Raw genomic sequence first — 22,086 nt, 5'->3', positions numbered from 1 at the left:
TTTTTCGATACAAAGATACAGTTTCTTGTCGAGGATGCAGTAGATTATTTTTACTTTTAACCGACATATAACGAAACACCACTTTCTGAAGCATGAGGATACACCATTTACAATTAAACATTTCTTTTATTGGATTGCATTGGTCTACAGCTTAAAATTAAGTCTATCTTTCTGCTAAATATTGAAAGTTTATATTCAAACACATAGTTTTTAACATTTTTTTAAAACATACCAATATTCGTCAAACTTTTTTCTCTCATCGCCAGAAGAACCGACGAGTTTACGTCATGTCACATAGCCCATCGTCCACCAGCATTTCTTATCAATTGGGACGATTTAATGATTTCTTTTACTTTGTTCCACATCATTATTAGATAAACAAGATCCGATGTTATATAAAGGGAGGGTGTTACTCCCCCCGAAGGATAATAGAGGGGAATTATTTCAACTGCCAAAACTTGAACGACTAATTTAATTTCGATCAGCATTGGCTGAGAGATTAGATGGTTAACATAAAGAAAAGTTATTAGTAAACAAATATAAAAGTATCACGATATACATATATTTTCGAATTGAAATGGGCGTAAATTAAATTAATGCTAAAACATCGTCTTATACGGAGATAATACAGCTACAAAAGTACAATTTGTGTTAGGAAGAAACGTCAGTAACGATTCTACGACTGGCAATACTAAATTATTTAGATGTACTACGTGCCAATTCCATGTACCAAATTCCAAAATCTTATTTTCATTCATATGTAAGGCATCAATCCGTGAATATTTCAATAGTTACATGAACATCCAACAACATCCCATAAAAGGTCACGTTCTGATGACCTCCGATATGTGTGTTTCACTTTCAGGGTGAGTTGTGTATTTGGCGATGTCGTCGAAGCAAAACATTTCGTCACAAATTGCACCTGAAGCAAGCCATTTCGGCACAGGTTGTATATAGCTATATGCTTTGTTGGACGAAAAGACTTCAAACAAATTGACAGATTATAGAAGCTATGCACTCTAGTCGTGCTAATTCGGACACGTAAAATTCACTTCCAAGATTCTGGAAGTAGTCATTTGATTGGCTAATCCAAAAGGTCGCCCTGACGTGACCCCTTATGGGATGTTGTTAGATGTTCATGTAACGTAGTGAGAATGACCATCTAGATTTTAATTTGATTGGAAACAAGGTCATGTCGAAACTATTTAAAATTTCTGAACGTTAAAGTATACATATTGAAATACCTCCCGAATCTACCATTATCCAGTAATAACTTCACGATCTCGTTATGACCATTTACCGCAGAATACAGTATTAGCACTATATCGGGAACAACCAACCAAGTGAAAAACAATAGATTTTTGAAACATCCCCCGTGTATAGAAAGTTGAGCCAAGGATAACATGTGTGGCAGCCACTGATTGGCCAGTATGTTATAAAGTGAGAAAATAATTATGTAGCCTGATTGGTAACTACCCATAATAAATGTTGATATAAATTTTGTAAGTCCGATTGATTTTTTTTCCCAAAAAAGTTCAGGTAATAATATTCATCTGGTAAACATTTCAGATTTTTGAGAATTTTTCCTGTGAAATTCACCCAGCATAATGCTGACTCTGACCCCTAAAGGGGCCGGAGGCGTTGGGCCCCATAGGGGAATTAGAGACAATTCGTTTAAATTGCAACTTGTCATTAAGTTATGAATGGATTTGAACCGAATTGGATCAGAAACTTCCTTGGGGAAAGTGAAACAGATTTTGCATAAATGGTGACTCTAAACCCCGAGGAGCCAAAGGGGCGGGGTCCAATGGGGGGAAATAGAGATACTTTCTTTAAATCACTGCTAGTCATTAAGTTGTTAATGGATTTGAACCCAGTTTGGTCAGAAACATCGTTGGTGAAGGGGAACAGATTTCGCATAATGCTGACTCTGACCCCTAAAGGGGCCGGAGGCGTTGGGCCCCATAGGGGAATTAGAGACAATTCGTTTAAATTGCAACTTGTCATTAAGTTATGAATGGATTTGAACCGAATTGGATCAGAAACTTCCTTGGGGAAAGTGAAACAGATTTTGCATAAATGGTGACTCTAAACCCCGAGGAGCCAAAGGGGCGGGGTCCAATGGGGGGAAATAGAGATACTTTCTTTAAATCACTGCTAGTCATTAAGTTGTTAATGGATTTGAACCCAGTTTGGTCAGAAACATCGTTGGTGAAGGGGAACAGATTTCGCATAATGCTGACTCTGACCCCTAAAGGGGCCGGAGGCGTTGGGCCCCATAGGGGAATTAGAGACAATTCGTTTAAATTGCTACTTGTCATTAAGTTATGAATGGATTTGAACCGAATTGGATCAGAAACTTCCTTGGGGAAAGAGAAACAGATTTTGCATGAATGGTGACTCTGACCCCCGAGGGGCCAAAGGGCGGGGTCAAATAGGGGAAATACTTATGAATGCATGTTGTAAAAACAATCCTTGAGGTCTTTCAGACCATTAAACAGTCTGGACTTAGTTATTTCTTTAAAGCAGTTAGGATCCCACATTATATCTATAAATAGCATAGTTTGAGATTGCAAAATACACGAGCTGAACATTATTTTGACATTAGCACAATGTATCATATACACTATGTGTTGGTGATCCGAAGATAAAGATTTGAATTTCCTGTCGTAGTTGTACCGAGAGAAATATATATAATATATGTACAATTCGTATCCATGTATGTAAATACATTGCGAAACACAAATGACGAAGGAAGGCAACTTTTTGACTCGTGCCCTGACCGGGCCTCGAACTCAAAATCTATGGCATCCAATCGCCTAGCCAGAAATATCCGCAGCCTATACCGCTGCGCCACATCGGCGTTCTTACAAAAAGAACTTTTCAATGGCGCAGTGATGGTCGACCCGATACCCTGACATGATCATTGGTGAAGTCGTCAATTGGATGTGAAATTGGTCATTAACTATATTCAGATTAAAGTATTTTGGAATGGTCGCTTAGGTACATCAATCTCAATAGTCCATGGAGATTGTTGACAGTTTGACAGTTGACAGACGAGAGGGGCTTTCAATCTTTCTTACCCTGGTCAGTGGCGACAAGGTGATGATGTTAATGGTGAAATTATTTATTGTATTATTGATTTGGCAAAGTTTGGGCAAGAATTAATAACTTATAATTACTTTAATCTTCCACTGTTCCCACGGGGTTTAAGGGATAGAATAGGCAGCCAACAGAGGGCTGGAGAGCCGAGATTTCACCCGGCCATGAGTGCAGACATTATGGACATATCTATGTAGACACTATGCTAGGCAGTGATTACTGACCTGAGACTGACTATGTATATAAAATAAACACTATACGATCACATATTAACGTTGTCACTGTTATTGTGTAGCAATCATAACAACATGACATTTCGATATATCTAATTACGTTTATATTAACTTATTGTGCTTTTGAAACTTCCGGTAGTTTGATACTAGTATTGATATTTATTTTGATCCTGATTCGTTTTTTTACAATGAGCTTCCGATTAAATCAATGATGTTGAAATCGAAGGTTTTTTTACTAACTTAATGCATTGAACGGTATTTTAAATCAAAGTACTGAAAGTACTGAAGACACAAGGGTGCACACGTTTTTAATTTTTTGTTTTTTGCAATCATGAGTACGGAAGCCGAATAGGATCAATGAAAAAAAAATAACTTAGTTGGTATCATTAAAAAATAAATAAAAAATCTCGTATATACGAGTTAATTTCTCGTAATAACGAGATTATTTCTCGTATATACGAGTTTCTTTCTCGTATATACGAGATTATTTCTCTTATAAAGGAGTTTATTTCTCATAATGACGATATTATTTCTCGTATATACGAGTTTCTTTCTCGTAAGTGCGAGATTATTTCTCGTATATATGAGATTTTCTCGTATATACGAGTTTTTTTCTCGTATATACGAGTTTTTTTCTCGTATCTACGAGATTTTTCTGGTATATACGAGTTTATTTCTCGTATATACGAGATTATTTCTCGTATGTACGAGTTTATTTTTCGTAATAACGAGTTTCTTTCTCGTATTAAAGCGTTTATTTCTCGTATTACATGTAACAGTGTGCTCCATCATGAAACCGGAACTAATTTAGTACAACTCTACGGAATGGCAGTTATAACCGACATTGTGGAATGTTATAAGGGATTTAGTAACGATGATATACTGTCGTCTTTGGCGATTTCGTCTTACTGTATTAATAGATAGACACTGAAAAGGTTCTTATGACCGCAACATTTGTCAAGAAGGAAAAAAACACAAATATACATAGACATATCTACATGTACTAACATTATGTAGGTACACGTTTTAAGTCTGATCTTTAGTAAATAAATCTAGTGTCGCTGTCTTCGACAGTGTAACCGGTCAGTAGCAACACAGACACATCTGAAGACTATGAAAGGCCGGCCATGTCAAAAACTAGTGCCATTTAACGCGTTAAAGATAACATTTAACTTTTGACGAGTCCTTTACATACGTAGTAGCTATATGAAACAATGTATTCGATTGCTTCTGTTATGTTAGTCACGTTAACGCGTTAAAACAAAAGCTACGACTTTAAACGCGTTAAACGAACACAATTAAACGCGTTGAAATTCCAAGAAAACATCGTGTTAGGATTTACCGCGTTAAATGCTAACGCGTTAAATGTATCTCGTTTTTGACATGAACAGCTTTTTATAGAATACGATCTGGAAATGAGATTTGAGGTTGATGACTTTGGCGAATATTGTCGACAAGAAGTCGGAATCCAACATTATAAGTTTGAGCTTTTAAGAAAATTAAATTTAAGCGAAATGGACTCCGAAAATGACCGCTTGGATAACACAGACTGATGTAGGCCTACAGATGGATGTTATACACGATACAATAATCAGTCAATCACCAATACACAAAATATAAATGTATTCACCATTCCCTACTCTTTACAAAAAAAGGAACACCGCATCAACATTAGTTTTTTGTAAAATAATATGTCATTTTATACGCAAATTAATATTCAAATAAACATACCAACAATACAGCAGTTCTGGATACTTTGGTTTGTGTGACAAGACGATACACACGTACAGTAAAGTTATGAATTGTATTCTATACAAAAACCCGCGCATCAAGGACACTACTTTCAAAAAGTAAAAAAAGTAATGTATTATATAGATTCATAGTGTGATCTACAATAGACTAAACCTCTCCCATATAAAAACCAGTGTTGAAACCTGCAACGTACTTCTATAGATACAGATCAATTTTAGATAATTCTTCAAGTGGATTTCCATCGTATCCATTGCTGTTTTGGCTAGTAAGAATTCAAATTCTTCAGCATTTATTTCACATCATGTATGAATTGCATTTTAAACTTATATTACTAGAAGTATTACAAGCGAAATAAATATTTGTGTGCAACAAACCTCATAGGAAAGAATATAATATTAATGTAAGTCGTTACATATGTTGTAACGGCCTGTTATAATAGAACATTATTCTAACGTTATACATGTTATATACGACCCGTTGAAATAGAAAATCACAAATTTTACATGCTATATACGACCCGTCATAATAGAATATTAGTGAGATGATACTCGTCGTATTTGGGCCGTTATAATAGAAAATAAGTAAGATGTTACATGTTGTATACTGCCCGTTTTTAAAAGAAAATTATGTCCCTGGTTTCGGTAGCACTTGTTATTAACTTATTCACAAATATTACTCAAAACGTTTATATGCACTTACATGATTTTTGTCTAAATTGTATAAATTGCAGGCACGTGTTCACGTTTGTTTCTATATATTTTCTTTCTGGCACCTCTGACTCCTTTAAAACTGTGACGTCACACGTCATAGGTCACCGAAACGAGGTCAACAACTTTGGGCTTCAGGTGTGTTTTCGAGAAAAATCGCAATAACTCTAAAACTAAAGTCGTCATAAAAGTCGCACTTTCAACATTTTTAGTTTCATCCTAAATAACATTTTATAAGCTAAATATAGCAAATCGTTATAATGACGAGCAACCTACTTCAAAGTTGTCTTCGCAACTTTTATATATCACATTAGCGACTTAAATGAAGCTTTTATATCATTATATCGTTTTCATTATATCAGTTAAGTTGTTATATGACTTCACGTATGCAAATTTGATGATAACCGAATTTCCATATCGCGATAACGAGAACAAAGAACTCGCAAGTTAGATGGTTCAAACAAGAAAGAATCCCGTATATACGAGAAATAATCTCTTTATTTGGAGAAATAAACTCGTATATACGAGAAATAAACTCGTATATACGAGAAATAATCTCTTTATTAGGAGAAATAAACTCGTATATACGAGAAAGAATCCCGTATATACGAGAATTAAACTCGTATTTACGAGAAAGAAACTCGTATATACGAGAAATAATCTCGTTATTACGAGAAATAAACTCGTATATACGAGAACGAATCCCGTATATACGAGAAATAAACTCGTATATACGAGAAATAAACCCGTATATACGAGAAATAAACTCGTATATACGAGAAAGAATCGAGTTTATACGAGAAATAAACCCGTATATACGAGAAATAATCTCGTTATTACGAGAAATAAACTCGTATATACGAGAAAGAATCCCGTATATACGAGAAATAAACTCGTATATACGAGATTTAAAACAAAAATTTAATGATACCAACTGAGTTAATTTTATTCATTTGTCCTATTCGGCTTCCGTATATGAGAGGTAGGCGGAGCCTATTTTGGGTGTTGTAAGATGTAGTAATGAAATTTGAAAAGTCGAGTACTCTACTTCACCACCGATATACTATTTTTGCGACCATGATAATGAAAATAATTGCACAATTTTTTAATATAATAAAAGATGGTAAGTTGGCCTATATTGAAAACTAGAAATGGCATTTACACCTCTAGCAATTTTTGTTTGTTTGTTTATGTTTTACGGCCCATCAACAACCAGGGTCATTAAGGGCCAAACAATATACTATCGTTTTTTTATTTTTAAAGTTAAAATCAGATAAAATTTGCCATTTTTAAAAGCATTCGTATTGTATATTTAGATCATTATGATAAAAAGTTGGTTAAAAATGGTTAAATATATATATGTACGAACAGATTATGTGAATTTTGTGATATAAATAGAACGTCAAAGAGAGTAACGTAAAGACATCAAAGTCTATAGAATTGAACGATTTCTTTCAAGTAGCTAAACATTAATATTGTTTTCGAATCCGCGGAACTGAAAAGGGTTTTCATATCCGGGACTCGAAAGTATTTATGACGAATGTGCTTGAAATTGGACATTCAATTAAAAAATTCTCCCTTGAATTAAGCATCACATGCACAACACACCGGTGGATCCTCTCGTTTCAAAATGAACGAATGAGTAGGATATGTGTGCCCGGTACGGAGCCGAGAGAGGACGATTTCCTCTCTACGATCCTTCCGACTTGGTTTTGATGTTTTAAGTTTTGGTTGTACTTTAAAAAGTTTGTTGCTCGTCTCGAGAGACCAGCGTTGCTGCCATTTACTCTGAATGGCAGAACTAATTACAGGTTTGAAATCTGTATATGGTATTTTAATATTTGTTTGTTGCAGATTTGGAGCAAGTTTTGCTTGGCGGTCAACAAGTTCGTTGCCTTTAATTCCGACATGGCTCGGAATCCAAAGTAATGTTATTTTGCATTTTTTTAAGATACGAGATTTTCGTAAAACAAGGTTTTGTATGAGTATGTTCTTTGGATCTCGTGATTGTAAATTCTGAAGGACGGATAGAGAGTCGGAACAAATTATTGCCTTTCTGATGCGTTGTTCTTCGATATGGTCGAGGGCCAAATCGATGGCACATGCTTCCGCAGAGAAGATAGAGGCACCATCTGGTAAGCGGATTGAAGAGCAGTGGTGATCGAAATAGCATGCTGCGGAGACCTTTACTCCATCTTTTGAGCCATCAGTGTAGATCTGAACATGATCAGGAAAATCCGCAATGCACTCCCGAAAAGAAAATTTGTGCTCTTCGGGTAATACACTCGACTTTGCCTCTCATGTAGAGTAAGGTTAATATCAGGTGTTTCGACAAGCAACGGTGGTACATCAGTTACGGTGTACTCGCCTATGTTGTCTAAACTGATGTTAAGTTCCTGAAGAAAGTTAGAAATTCTAATGCCAAATGTTGGTAAAAGTTTTTGGTTTTGATTAAATATGTTTTGGTATTTCGGATTGACAACAAGGTCAAAAGCCGGATTTTTCGGGTTGGATTTCAATTGGACGGCATATTGAAGAGAAAGTTTTTTCCTTCTGTCATTTAGGGATGGTTCATTTGCCTCAACATAAAGGCTCTGCACAGGTGTTGTTCGAAAAGCACCAAGTACTAGACGTAATCCTTGGTTTTGGATAGGATCCAGTATCTGCAGGTAAGAATTTCGTGCCGATCTGTAAACGATGGAGCCATAGTCGAGTTTTGATCGAATAAGTGCCCTATAAAGGCGCAGAAGCATTTCGCGGTCTGCACCCCAGTCAGTATGGGATAGTACTCGTAAAATGTCCATTGCCTTTGACTTGGTGTTGATGTTTTAAGTTTCGGTTGTACTTTAGTTTGTTGCTCGACTCGAGAGATCAGCGTTGCTGCCATTTACTCTGGATTGCAGAACTAATTATAGGTTTGAAATCTGTATATTGTAACAAAGTTACTCTGACTCAAGTCCAGCCAAAATAAATTTGATCTGTGTGTATCAAATTGGGGCTATTAGGTCATCCCCTCTACAGAGCTAGAGGAGTTTAGGGGAGATTAACCTCAGACTGACCACTGCCTAGATATAAATAGCGAGCCCTACGTCATAAACAAGGGGGGGGGGGGGGGGGGGGGGGGGACAGAACAGCCACGAGCTGCTGAGGCAGTCTCCTCTGAATCCGGGACCCAATTTTATTGGTCAATTTGCAAATAGGTGTTAATGAGGGTCATATCAAAGGAAGTGCGCGCCTCCTTAGCACTTGTTAAGATAAGGAAACTGATAAGAGGTGGACACACGGATTTTGATAAGGATTATTGAGGTACATACTCATCATAAGCAGTGATACATCACAGGAGATGACTCAAGCTGTGTTATCAGGCTGTTGGGTAAATACATGATGTTATTCTCTAACTTGTTCTAAGGATCACTAATTACTATAAATTGGTAAGTCGCTAACAAACCCTACTTATCAATAAACTAAACTACTTGTGTGTAGTTGTTAACTCCTTATCTCATCCTCAGGCATAAAGGGGAGGGGGTGATTTTTAGCTGCAGTGTCAGTGGTCACAGGAGTGACAGCAGTGATAATAAAATCACCACTTTGACATGCCTGATTATTAGAACAACATACAGGAGACCATCTGAAAAGTAATAACTCACTGAAAGAACATCATAAGATTGGGATTCAGTACTTAACTTAAATGTGGAGTGACAGACCAGAGTGCATTGCTATTGTGCTATTGATGAGGGATTCATGTGCTTAATGTGCAGTGCTATTGTGTAATATTCATGAAGGATTTATGTGCTTACTGTGCAGTGCTATTGTTTCATTGATGAGGGATTGATGTGCAAACTGTGCAGTGCTATTTTGTCATATTATTGAGGGATTCATATGACTACTGTGCAGTGTTATTGACGGGGGATCTATGTGCTTAAAGTGCAGTGCTACTTTGAAATATTTATGAAGGATGTATGTGCTTACTGTGCAGTTTTATTGTGTTATTGACGAGGGATTGATGTGATTAGTGTGCAGTGCTATTGTGTTATTGATGAGGGATTTATGTAATTACTCTGCAGTGCTATTGTGTTATTGACGAGGGATTTAGGTGGAAACTGTGCAGTATTATTGTGGTATTGACGAGGAATTTATGTGCTTACTGTGCAGTGCTATTGTGTTATTGACAAGGGATTGATGTGATTACTGTGCAGTGTTATTTATGAGGGATTTATGTGCTTACTGTGCAGTACTATTGGGTATATTGTGTGTTGCATTCATAAAGGATTGATGTGTTAACTGTATATACTTCAGTTGGTGATTGTGTAGTGTAGTGTAGTGTAGTGTAGCGAGTTTACGGTGTCTTATATTGTGTTATCTTGAAATATTACCCGATAAGGAGACAGGGATTTTCATGCTATGTCATTGTGTTGCCATTCAACATTTCCGGTGCTTATACTTCTAGAGGAATTCTACTTTGAAATTGTTTACAACATCAAGTTTTCTCCACGTCTCTTGAAAAACCGGGCATATATACAGTTTAGTTTTATATCCTTTACAATTAGAAGAGTACGTGTGATCACAGTCTTACGGTTGACCAATGTGTTAGGTTTCATCAGCGGGAGTGACCAATAGTTATCACCGCCCAGGGTGAAACACGATCCCTCCCAGACACTGTAGGGGTTTAGTTGATTAACCACCAGCTGCGCGAAGGCCGAACGGAGAGGATGCACGCAAAGGAGCGGTAGGCTTTAGATATCCCGGGCACGCCCATTGTGGAAATCTAGGATACTGGACTCCGTTATTTTGGCCATATTTTGGATTACGGAACCACAGGATATCAAACTTTTATGTAAATACTTGGCACATAATAATTGTATATAATTGTATGTAATGAATCATGGTTTTCATTTAATGAAGGTGCTGGAATCGTTTACGTTTAGGGCTTGTAACACGTTATCATTGAACCAAACCAGTAAAGTCTTTTATCGAGCCCTGGCTCATTGCACCAGTCTCAGATATCGAACACATGGATATATGGGAATCGTCAAGAGTCATTCAACAAGGCAGGTATAGCTATATATAGTTTAGCGGTACTACTACTACTCTGATTACAGAGTTATAAACATTTAATGATCACCACTTAACGACTACAGACGGTTGTCGACATATTCGACAGAAGCAAAAGGCAAGCAACCGAAGGCTGTTATATATAGATATAGGTTAGATATATAGAGCTGGAGGCTGATTCGTCACAATATGGTATTTTCATATTTGTTTGTTGCAGATTTAAAGCATGTTTCGCTTGGCAGTCAACAATTTCGTTGCCTTTAATTCCGACATGGCTCGGAATCCAAAGTAATGTTATTTTGCTTTTTTTAATACGAGATATTAGACAAGGTTTTGTATGAGTATATTTTTAGGGTCTCGTAATTGTAAACTCTGAAGGACAGACAGAGTGTCGAAAGTGTCAGGGTTACATAAAATAGTATACCCGAAAGAGAAAGCATCAGTTAGGTTCTCCCGCCATTGCCCCTAAGCCACTGTCGTCTGGAGACGTGACCAGCCGATTGAAAATACAGGGACCATATTGCCACCCGTCTAGTCCAAGTCTGAAGCCAAAGTCGTGTGTTGCAGACTGGCATGTTTTAAAATCAATATCCAAACTACTCAACCACCAGGACCTTCTTCCCCGGATTTACGGGACGCAAACCACGACAAACGGTTTTGGCTCAAAATGGAGCTACTGGATTAGATTACTTTTGGTCTGGTTTCTCAACTTTGACCTCTCTAGCATGGTTTGACCTGACAAGAGCTTATACAGCTCTGGGCAGCAAAGCCCAAAGTTTCATTGAAACACTCAAGCTTCCGGACCACGGCAAGGTAGTAATCCTCCCGGAAGCAACTCTAGCAAAGTGGAAGGGCAAGTAACTCCATGCTATATGGATTGTAAGGGTTGCACAAATTTGTTTCAATATATACACTCATAAGCATAAACAATACTTGTTGTGTTGATCACATGTTTGCTGTCATATATATATATATATAATGAATATAATGAATACAATGATTATGTAATATATGTATCCACACATTGTACTTGTGAATTAGTCTACTGAATTTGTTGTTAGGCAATACCTTGGTACACTAATACCAAAATAATATATTAATAGTGCAAGCAGTAGATGGTTTATGCAACAAGCTGCAACAATTGCTATAAATGTCAAGCACAATTTTAACGCATAAAAGGCAAAGTAAGAGATCAGTCATATAGGTATTAGGACGTCGCCGAAAATAGCACAACGGAATATAGGGCCACATCAAGATTAAATGTCCCGTCACAATATCAAATTCGACCAAAGTGAAATCCTCAGGAGGAGGGAGGACTTTCATGTCTTGCAGACATATTTCTAATTTCCAGAACATAAATCATTTCTATATATGTGTGTCTATACAGGCATGAGAGATTAAGAAGATATTTCAAAGTTGTCCACATCATATATACTGTACCTCTCCAGAAATAAAACTATTCATTAACAAAACAGCTTCAATGGCTTCCTGACATAATAAATGATCCGAGTGCGAGATCTTAGCACACACCATTAAATGATCTTCATTGCTCAAATGAAAGATTCTATTAAGCACTGTTATAATAAGCTAAATTGGTGCAAGAAACACAAACCAGTCCAGTCGGGTCATCTCTAAAGATCCTTATATTTAGGGAGTCTGATTAGGGGTGTCCTCCACCAGGGACAGGGGTTCCTACGTGTGTATATAGCGAGGGCCAAGTGCCCAAACTAAGGCTCTATTTTTGTTCTTATCTATATTCCTATCTAGTTTCTATTTTATTGAGATAATTTCGATTGTTTAGTGGAACAAAAACGTATCTCTAATATGGAGTGCTGATAACAAAATCTCACTCGTAGTGGTAATTTATTAAATCTAAAAATTGATAAATTTGAGATACGGCCCTTTACTTCTCACCACTCCATGTCCTTGTTCCTCTAAACAATCGATTTGGCTACGGTGCTTTGATATAATATTTAGACTCGCTATTAGTATTATGAATATATGGATACTGTGAGTGGATGTGTACTGACTGTACTATTTTGTGATCTGGAATATGTCATTATAACTTGAATAAACTTGAGGAATTGCAACTTGACTTCTGTGATATACTTATGGTACCGTCTTATGACGCATCATTACTTAATAGTTATGGCCGACTACGTTAATCGGTCATACTACTGACCAATTCCTTCTTCGAAATGTAGCTACATTGTATAATGAAAATTTGAAAGATGTGTTGAAAATGCATGACAGTTAATGTCACTGCTTTAAATATTTTTTTTTATTTTATTAGCTCGTTTTTTCAAAGAAGAAGGGTAGCTAGAATCATTTTTAATTCTATTAGTTCATTTCTTTAAAGAAGAAGGAGAGCTAATGTTGTCAACCCAGCTTCGGTTACGTTGGTTTTCAAATGTTATAGCTTTGGTGTAAGCTATCTTTTTTTCATACTGGGTATGCTTAATTACCATGTCATGAAGTTGCGTTTTCCTGAACGTTTAATTCATTTGACTATATTTTACTAGAGTTCTAAAAAAAGTCTTTACAGAAAATGCAACACAATAAATATTTTTTATGATAATCATACGGCATTCATGTGCCTTGGTCAGCAAGTTTACAGCATGAAGAACGATGTTTTGACAAACTTGTTTACTTATTGAGCTTTCTAAAAGTATCAAGTCCTGTTGAATAGATTTTTAACCATAATGTATATTCTTTATATTCATGAATATATATTCGAATAAATGTTTGAACTAATTGTTGCAACAAGTGGGACGGGAAGCATTGATTACTGGTAAAAATGTTTGTATATATTTTCTGAAACAAGGTAATGCCAAACCTAGCTACAATTTCTGAACGTTAAAGTATACAAATTGAAATACCTCCCCAATCTACTTTGGCACCGTTATCCAGGAATACCTTCAGGATCTCTTTATGAGTAATTACCGCCGAATACAGTATAAACACTACATCGGGACAAACCAACCAATTGAAAAAAAAAGATTTTTGAAACATCCCCCGTGTATAGAAAGTTGAGCCAAGGATAAAATGTTTGGCAGCCACTGGATGGCCGGTATGTTATGAAGTAATGAAATAGATATGTAGCCTGATAGGTAACTATCCGTTAGAAATGTTGATATAAATTTCTTAAGTCCGACTAAATTTTTTTCCAAAAGTTCAGGTAATGATAATTAACAGGTAAACATTTCAGATTTTTCAGAATGTTTACTGCAAAATAAACCTATTTTCGAAATGGCTACCCTGGAGAAAATTTCAGCTGAAGGACCCAACTCATTTTTGAATAAGGTGTTATATGAGACCCTAAACTTTTGTTATAAACATTACTTGTCATATTGAATTCAAGAATTTGAATGAAATACTCCAAAACCTTAATACTAAAGTCAATGGAAAAACAATTGGTTGGTTGGTCCCTATCACATTAACATCGCATCAACATTATATTCCGTTGTGATGGGTTTTTTTTTTAATTTCGCGTTTGTTTAAAGGTCAGACATGCCTTGTGGTTTTTGTACTTTTGTACAATAAGAGAAGCATCGTAAATTATTTGATGCCTGAAAAGACTTAACAGGTTATTTAACCTTTGAATTCCAATTATTTGCCGTTCGATGATTTCACTCATTTTATAAATACGTTTCGTGAATTCAAATGTGTTAGAATCGCCGTTTAAGTATTTCGTATCTAATACATCATACGTGTTTAGAGTACATGCAACGCAATCATTATTTGTTATAATAAGCATACGGCCATAATGAATAATTGGTCAACAAGGTTACAAAAACGATACCTTTGTTTGACAAGTATCGGATCGTGTTGAATAGTAGTTTCAACCAAAATTTGTATTCTTGAATGTGTACTCAAATAGATATTTAAACCGATTGTTGCGACAAATGAGACGACAACTATTGATAAGTGGTAAATATATTTGTATTCATTTTCTTGAAATAAATAATGTGAAAACTAGCTATAATTCGTAAACGTGAAAGTAGATATATTAACAAACCTACCCCATCTGCATTGGCACCATGATCCAGTAATAATTGTACGATCTCTATATGGCCATTTTCCGCAGCAAAACTCAAGCTATAATCCTGCAGACGAGAATCACCAACAAATTATTATAGTATAACTATCTCGTATACCAGTATAACACATCAATACCATATCCCGTTGATATATTTTTAGTTTTTTTGTTTTTAGTTTTAATTTCGCGTATATTACCACGTCAGACATGCCTTGTTGTTTTGGTACTTTTGTACAATAGGACAAGTATTGAAAGTTATATGATACCCGAAAAGTCTAACAAGTTATTAAATCGATGAATTCTAATAACTTGCGAATTCGAAGATTTCGCTCATTTTATAGATCCTGTCTATGAACTTATATGTTTGAGAGTCGCCGTTTAAGTATTTCCTATCTAATATATCATACGTGTTTACAGTACATGCAACACAATCATTATTTGTTATGATAATCATCGGTTGTGAATAATAAACCATAATGAATAATTGGTCAACAAGGTTACAGAAAGGGTACCTTTGTTTGACTAGTATCAGATCGTGTTGAATAGTAGTTTCAACCAAAATCTGTATTCGTGAATGTATAATCAAATTGATAGTTAAGTTTTTACTTGATCCGATTGTTGTATCAAATAGGACGGTGAATATTGATTACTGGTAAAATTATTTCCTGAAACAAAATAATGTTAAACCAAGCGACAATTTATGAACGTGAAAGTAGATATATTGAAACACCTACCCTATCTGCCTTGGCACCATGATCCAGTAATACTTGCACGATCTCTCTATGGCCTTTTGCCGCCGGACAATTCAAGATATCGTTCTGCAGACAAGAATCATCAGAAAGGAATACAGTATTATCACTATCTCATTTACCAGTATAACACTTCAATACCACATCCATACCACATCCCGTTGATATACTTTTAGTTTGTTTTTCGCGTATATTACCACGTCAGACATGCCTTATAGTTTTGGTGCTTTTGTACAATTAGACCAGTATCGAAAGTTATTTGATGACCGAATAGTCTAACAAGTTATTAAACTGATGGATTCTAATTATTTGCCGATTCGATTATTTCGCTCATTCCATAGATACTTTTTGTGAATTAAAATGTATAAGATTCACTGTTTAAGTATTTAGTATCGAATATATCATACATGTTTACTGTAAATGCAAAACAATCAATATTTTTTATGATAATCATATGGACATCATGTGCCATTGGTCAGCAGGTTTACCGTATGGGAGACGTTGTTTCGACAAACTTGTCTATTTATTGAACATTTTAAAATAATCATGTCCTGTTGAATAGATGGTTCAACCATAATTTATATTCGTGAATGTATATTCGAATAAATACTTGAACCGATTGTTGCAACGAGTGAGACGGGTAGAATTGTTTGTATATATTTTCTGAAACAAGGTTATGTCAAACCTAGTTACAATTTCTGAACGTTAAAGTATACAAATTGAAATACCTCCCCAATCTACTTTGGCACCGTTATCCAGGAATACCTTCAGGATCTCTTTATGAGTATTTACCGCCGAATACAGTATAAACCATACACCGGAAACATCCAACCAATTGAAAAAAAAAAGATTTTTGAAACATCCAACGTGTACAGAAAGTTGAGCAAAGGATAAAATGTCTGGCAGCCACTGAATGGCCAGTATGTTATGAAGTAATAAAATAGATATGTAGCCTGATAGGTAACTATCCGTAAGAAATGTTGATATAAATTTCTTAAGTCCGACTGAATTTTTTTCCAAAAGTTCAGGTCATGATAATTAACAGGTAAACATTTCAGATTTTTAAGAATGTTTACTGCAAAATACACCCATTTTCAAAATGGCTACCCTGGAGAAAATTTCAGCTGAAGGACCCAACTTTTTTTGGGATAAGGTGTTATATGAGACCCAAAACTTTTGTTATAAACAATACTTGTCATATTGAATTCAAGAATTTGAATGAAATACACCAAAACCTTAATACTAAAGTCAATGGAAAAACAATTGGTTGGTTGGTCCCTATCACATTAACATCGCATCAACATCATATTCTGTTGTGATGTAATTGTTGTTTTTTAAATTTTGCGTTTGTTTAAAGGTCAGACATGCCTTGTGGTTTTGGTACTTTTGTACAATAAGAGAAGTATCGATAATTATCTGATGCCTGAAAAGACTTAACAGGTTATTTAACCTATGAATTCTAATTACTTGCCATTCGATGATTTCACTCATTTGATAAATACTTTCCGTGAATTCAAATATGTTAGATTAGCCGCTTAAGTATTTCGTATCTAATATATCATACGTGTTTAGAGTACATGCAACGCAATCATTATTTGTTATAATAATCATACGTCCATAATGAATAATTGGTCAACAAGGTTACAAAAACGGTACCTTTTTTGACAAGTATCAGATCGTGTTGAATATTAGTTTCAACCAAAATTTGTATTCTTGAATGTGTACTCAAATAGATATTTAAACCGATTGTTGCGACAAATGGGACGACAACTATTGATAAGTGGTAAAAATCTTTGTATTCATTATCTGAAAATAAATAATGTGAAAACTAGCTATGATTCGTCAACGTGAAAGTAGATATATTAACAAACCTACCTCATTTGCATTGGCACCATGATCCAGTAATAATTGTACGATCTCTATATGGCCTTTTTCCACCGCAGGACGCAAGCTAAAATTCTGCAGACCAGAATCAACAACAAATGATTACAGTATCACTATCTCATATACCAGTATAACACTTCAATAACACATTCCGTTGATATACTTTTAGTTTGTTTTTAGTATTTATTTTGCGTATATTACCACGTCAGACATGCCTTGTGGTTTTGGTACTGTTGTTCAATTAGACAAGTATCGGAAGTTATATGATGACCGAATAGTCTAAAAAGTTATTAAACTGATGGATTCTAATTACTTGCTGAATCGATGATTTCGATCATTTTAGAGATACTTTCTGTGAATTCAAATGTATAAGAGTCGGCGTTTCAATATTTCGTATGAGATATATAATACGTCTTTTCAGAAAATGCAACACAATAAATACTTTTTATGATAATCATACGGCAATCATGTGCCATTGGTCAGCAAGTTTACAGCATGAAGAACGATGTTTTGACAAACTTGTTTACTTATTGAGCTTTCTAAAAGTATCAAGTCCTGTTGAATAGATTTTCAACCATAATGTATATTCTTTATATTCATGAATATATATTCGAATAAATGTTTGAACTAATTGTTGCAACAAGTGGGACGGGAAGCATTGATTACTGGTAAAAATGTTTGTATATATTTTCTGAAACAAGGTAATACCAAACCTAGCTACAATTTCTGAACGTTAAAGTATACAAATTGAAATACCTCCCAAATCTACTTTGGCACCGTTATCCAGGAATACCTTCAGGATCTCTTTATGAGTAATTACCGCCGAATACAGTATAAACACTACATCGGGACAAACCAACCAATTGAAAAAAAAGATTTTTGAAACATCCCCCGTGTATAGAAAGTTGAGCCAAGGATAAAATGTTTGGCAGCCACTGGATGGCCGGTATGTTATGAAGTAATGAAATAGATATGTAGCCTGATAGGTAACTATCCGTAAGAAATGTTGATATAAATTTCTTAAGTCCGACTGAATTTTTTTCCAAAAGTTCAGGTAATGATAATTAACAGGTAAACATTTCAGATTTTTGAGAATGTTTACTGCAAAATAAACCCATTTTCGAAATGGCTACCCTGGAGAAAATTTCAGCTGAAGGACCAAACTTTGTTTGGGATAAGGTGTTATATGAGACCCAAAACTTTTGTTATAAACAATACTTGTCATATTGAATTCAATAATTTGAATGAAATTCTCCAAAACCTTAATACTAAATTCAATGGAAAAACAATTGGTTGGTTGGTCCCTATCACATTAACATCGCATCAACATTATATTCCGTTGTGATGGGTTTTTTTTTTAATTTCGCGTTTGTTTAAAGGTCAGACATGCCTTGTGGTTTTGGTACTTTTGTACAATAAGAGAAGCATCGTAAATTATTTGATGCCTGAAAAGACTTAACAGGTTATTTAACCTTTGAATTCCAATTATTTGCGAATTCGAAGATTTCGCTCATTTTATAGATCCTGTCTATGAACTTATATGTTTGAGAGTCGCCGTTTAAGTATTTCCTATCTAATATATCATACGTGTTTACAGTACATGCAACACAATCATTATTTGTTATGATAATCATCGGTTGTGAATAATAAACCATAATGAATAATTGGTCAACAAGGTTACAGAAAGGGTACCTTTGTTTGACAAGTATCAGATCGTGTTGAATAGTAGTTTCAACCAAAATTTGTATTCGTGAATGTATAATCAAATTGATAGTTAAGTTTTTACTTGATCCGATTGTTGTATCAAATAGGACGGTGAATATTGATTACTGGTAAAATTATTTCCTGAAACAAAATAATGTTAAACCAAGCGACAATTTATGAACGTGAAAGTAGATATATTGAAACACCTACCCTATCTGCCTTGGCACCATGATCCAGTAATACTTGCACGATCTCTCTATGGCCTCTTGCCGCCGGAACATTCAAGATATGGTTCTGCAGACAATAATCATCAGAAAGGAATACAGTATTATCACTATCTCATTTACCAGTATAACACTTCAATACCACATCCATACCACATCCCGTTGATATACTTTTAGTTTGTTTTTCGCGTATATTACCACGTCAGACATGCCTTATAGTTTTGGTGCTTTTGTACAATTAGACCAGTATCGAAAGTTATTTGATGACCGAATAGTCTAACAAGTTATTAAACTGATGGATTCTAATTATTTGCCGATTCGATTATTTCGCTCATTCCATAGATACTTTTTGTGAATTAAAATGTATAAGATTCACTGTTTAAGTATTTAGTATCGAATATATCATACATGTTTACTGTAAATGCAAAACAATCAATATTTTTTATGATAATCATATGGACATCATGTGCCATTGGTCAGCAGGTTTACCGTATGGGAGACGTTGTTTCGACAAACTTGTCTATTTATTGAACATTTTAAAAGAATCATGTCCTGTTGAATAGATGGTTCAACCATAATTTATATTCGTGAATGTATATTCGAATAAATACTTGAACCGATTGTTGCAACGAGTGAGACGGGTAGAATTGTTTGTATATATTTTCTGAAACAAGGTTATGTCAAACCTAGTTACAATTTCTGAACGTTAAAGTATACAAATTGAAATACCTCCCCAATCTACTTTGGCACCGTTATCCAGGAATACCTTCAGGATCTCTTTATGAGTAATTACCGCCGAATACAGTATAAACACTACATCGGGACAAACCAACCAATTGAAAAAAAAGATTTTTGAAACATCCAACGTGTACAGAAAGTTGAGCCAAGGATAAAATGTCTGGCAGCCACTGAATGGCCAGTATGTTATGAAGTAATAAAATAGATATGTAGCCTGATAGGTAACTATCCGTAAGAAATGTTGATATAAATTTCTTAAGTCCGACTGAATTTTTTTCCAAAAGTTCAGGTCATGATAATTAACAGGTAAACATTTCAGATTTTTAAGAATGTTTACTGCAAAATACACCCATTTTCAAAATGGCTACCCTGGAGAAAATTTCAGCTGAAGGACCCAACTTTTTTTGGGATAAGGTGTTATATGAGACCCAAAACTTTTGTTATAAACAATACTTGTCATATTGAATTCAAGAATTTGAATGAAATACACCAAAACCTTAATACTAAAGTCAATGGAAAAACAATTGGTTGGTTGGTCCCTATCACATTAACATCGCATCAACATCATATTCTGTTGTGATGTAATTGTTGTTTTTTAAATTTTGCGTTTGTTTAAAGGTCAGACATGCCTTGTGGTTTTGGTACTTTTGTACAATAAAAGAAGTATCGATAATTATCTGATGCCTGAAAAGACTTAACAGGTTATTTAACCTTTGAATTCCAATTATTTGCCGTTGGATGATTTCACTCATTTTATAAATACGTTTCGTGAATTCAAATGTGTTAGAATCGCCGTTTAAGTATTTCGTATCTAATATATCATACGTGTTTAGAGTACATGCAACGCAATCATTATTTGTTATAATTGGATTTATGTAAAACATCAAGTAATTTATATCATCTATTTGATATGTAATTAGCGAGTTTCCGGACTGATATAGTAGTCCGGTTTTGTTATTAATTAAGTGTATAGTTTCCGGATTGTTAAGATTTTCCATTCCGGCTTTTAGTATCTCCCGGATTCATACTATTCAGAGGAGGGCCTTACCACTAGTGGAGGTTTATCAACCGGATATTGTATTATTACAGACAGCATCAAATGATTTGTGTGATCATACAAAATCAGTAGAGGATGTGTAGGTTTATCAACCGGATATTGTATTATTACAGACAGCATCAAATGATTTGTGTGATCATACAAAATCAGTAGAGGATGTGTATCATACTATTCAGAGGAGGGCCTTACCACTAGTGGAGGCTTATCAACCGGATATTGTATTATTACAGACAGCATCAAATGATTTGTGTGATCATACAAAATCAGTAGAGGATGTGTATCATACTATTCAGAGGAGGGCCTTACCACTAGTGGAGGCTTATCAACCGGATATTGTATTATTACAGACAGCATCAAATGATTTGTGTGATCATACAAAATCAGTAGAGGATGTGTTTCGTCAACTGGTAGACCTGATTGTGACATTACGTTACAAGTATGCAGTCAAACAGGTGATAGTGATGCAAGTGTTGCACCGACTCCCCCCTTCCAGGCCCATTCGCTATGCAGTGGATACGGTGTTGTTTAATGTAAAGGCAGATGATCTTAATCGTCGGCTAGACAGATACATCAAAGGCATGGATGGGGTAATTTTTTTAGACTGACTGGATTTTGGTCAGCAGCAAGCCAGCAGAAGGTTTATGACTCTGATGGTGTCCACCTCAACAATATCAGCATTGAAGCAGTTGGATTTGTAAGGTGGGTTTTAATCATTTCCCTTAGGGATTTCACCTCCTACATGTACAAAGTATATAAATATTGTGCAAATAACAGTTCAAATATGATTACTCTGTGTGAATTGATATATGACCTCCCGGGGTCAGGGGCAGAGTGAATTTATTGTT

The 22,086-nt window shown here is 35.2% G+C and overlaps 1 protein-coding gene across 1 annotated transcript in view; it reads right to left on the bottom strand.

Annotated features, from left to right (window-relative positions):
* The window catches only part of LOC117340413 (ankyrin repeat domain-containing protein 50-like), a 56,968-nt gene extending 37,312 nt beyond the window's left edge, over window positions 1-19,656 (bottom strand). The window contains exons 1-5 of the mRNA XM_033902175.1: window positions 19,645-19,656; window positions 19,433-19,516; window positions 17,510-17,593; window positions 15,620-15,703; window positions 14,869-14,952 (exon numbers count right to left, since the gene is read on the bottom strand). Of these exons, the coding sequence (XP_033758066.1) occupies window positions 14,869-14,952; window positions 15,620-15,703; window positions 17,510-17,593; window positions 19,433-19,516; window positions 19,645-19,656 (348 nt within the window). The remainder of the gene's footprint in view (window positions 1-14,868; window positions 14,953-15,619; window positions 15,704-17,509; window positions 17,594-19,432; window positions 19,517-19,644) is intronic.
* Between the last annotated feature and the right edge of the window lie 2,430 nt (window positions 19,657-22,086).

The sequence above is a fragment of the Pecten maximus genome, chromosome 13 (genome assembly GCF_902652985.1).
Source record: "Pecten maximus chromosome 13, xPecMax1.1, whole genome shotgun sequence".
NCBI classification, from domain to species: domain Eukaryota; kingdom Metazoa; phylum Mollusca; class Bivalvia; order Pectinida; family Pectinidae; genus Pecten; species Pecten maximus.
Note: the sequence above shows the minus strand (reverse complement) of the source record. Positions and strands in the feature narration are given on the sequence as shown.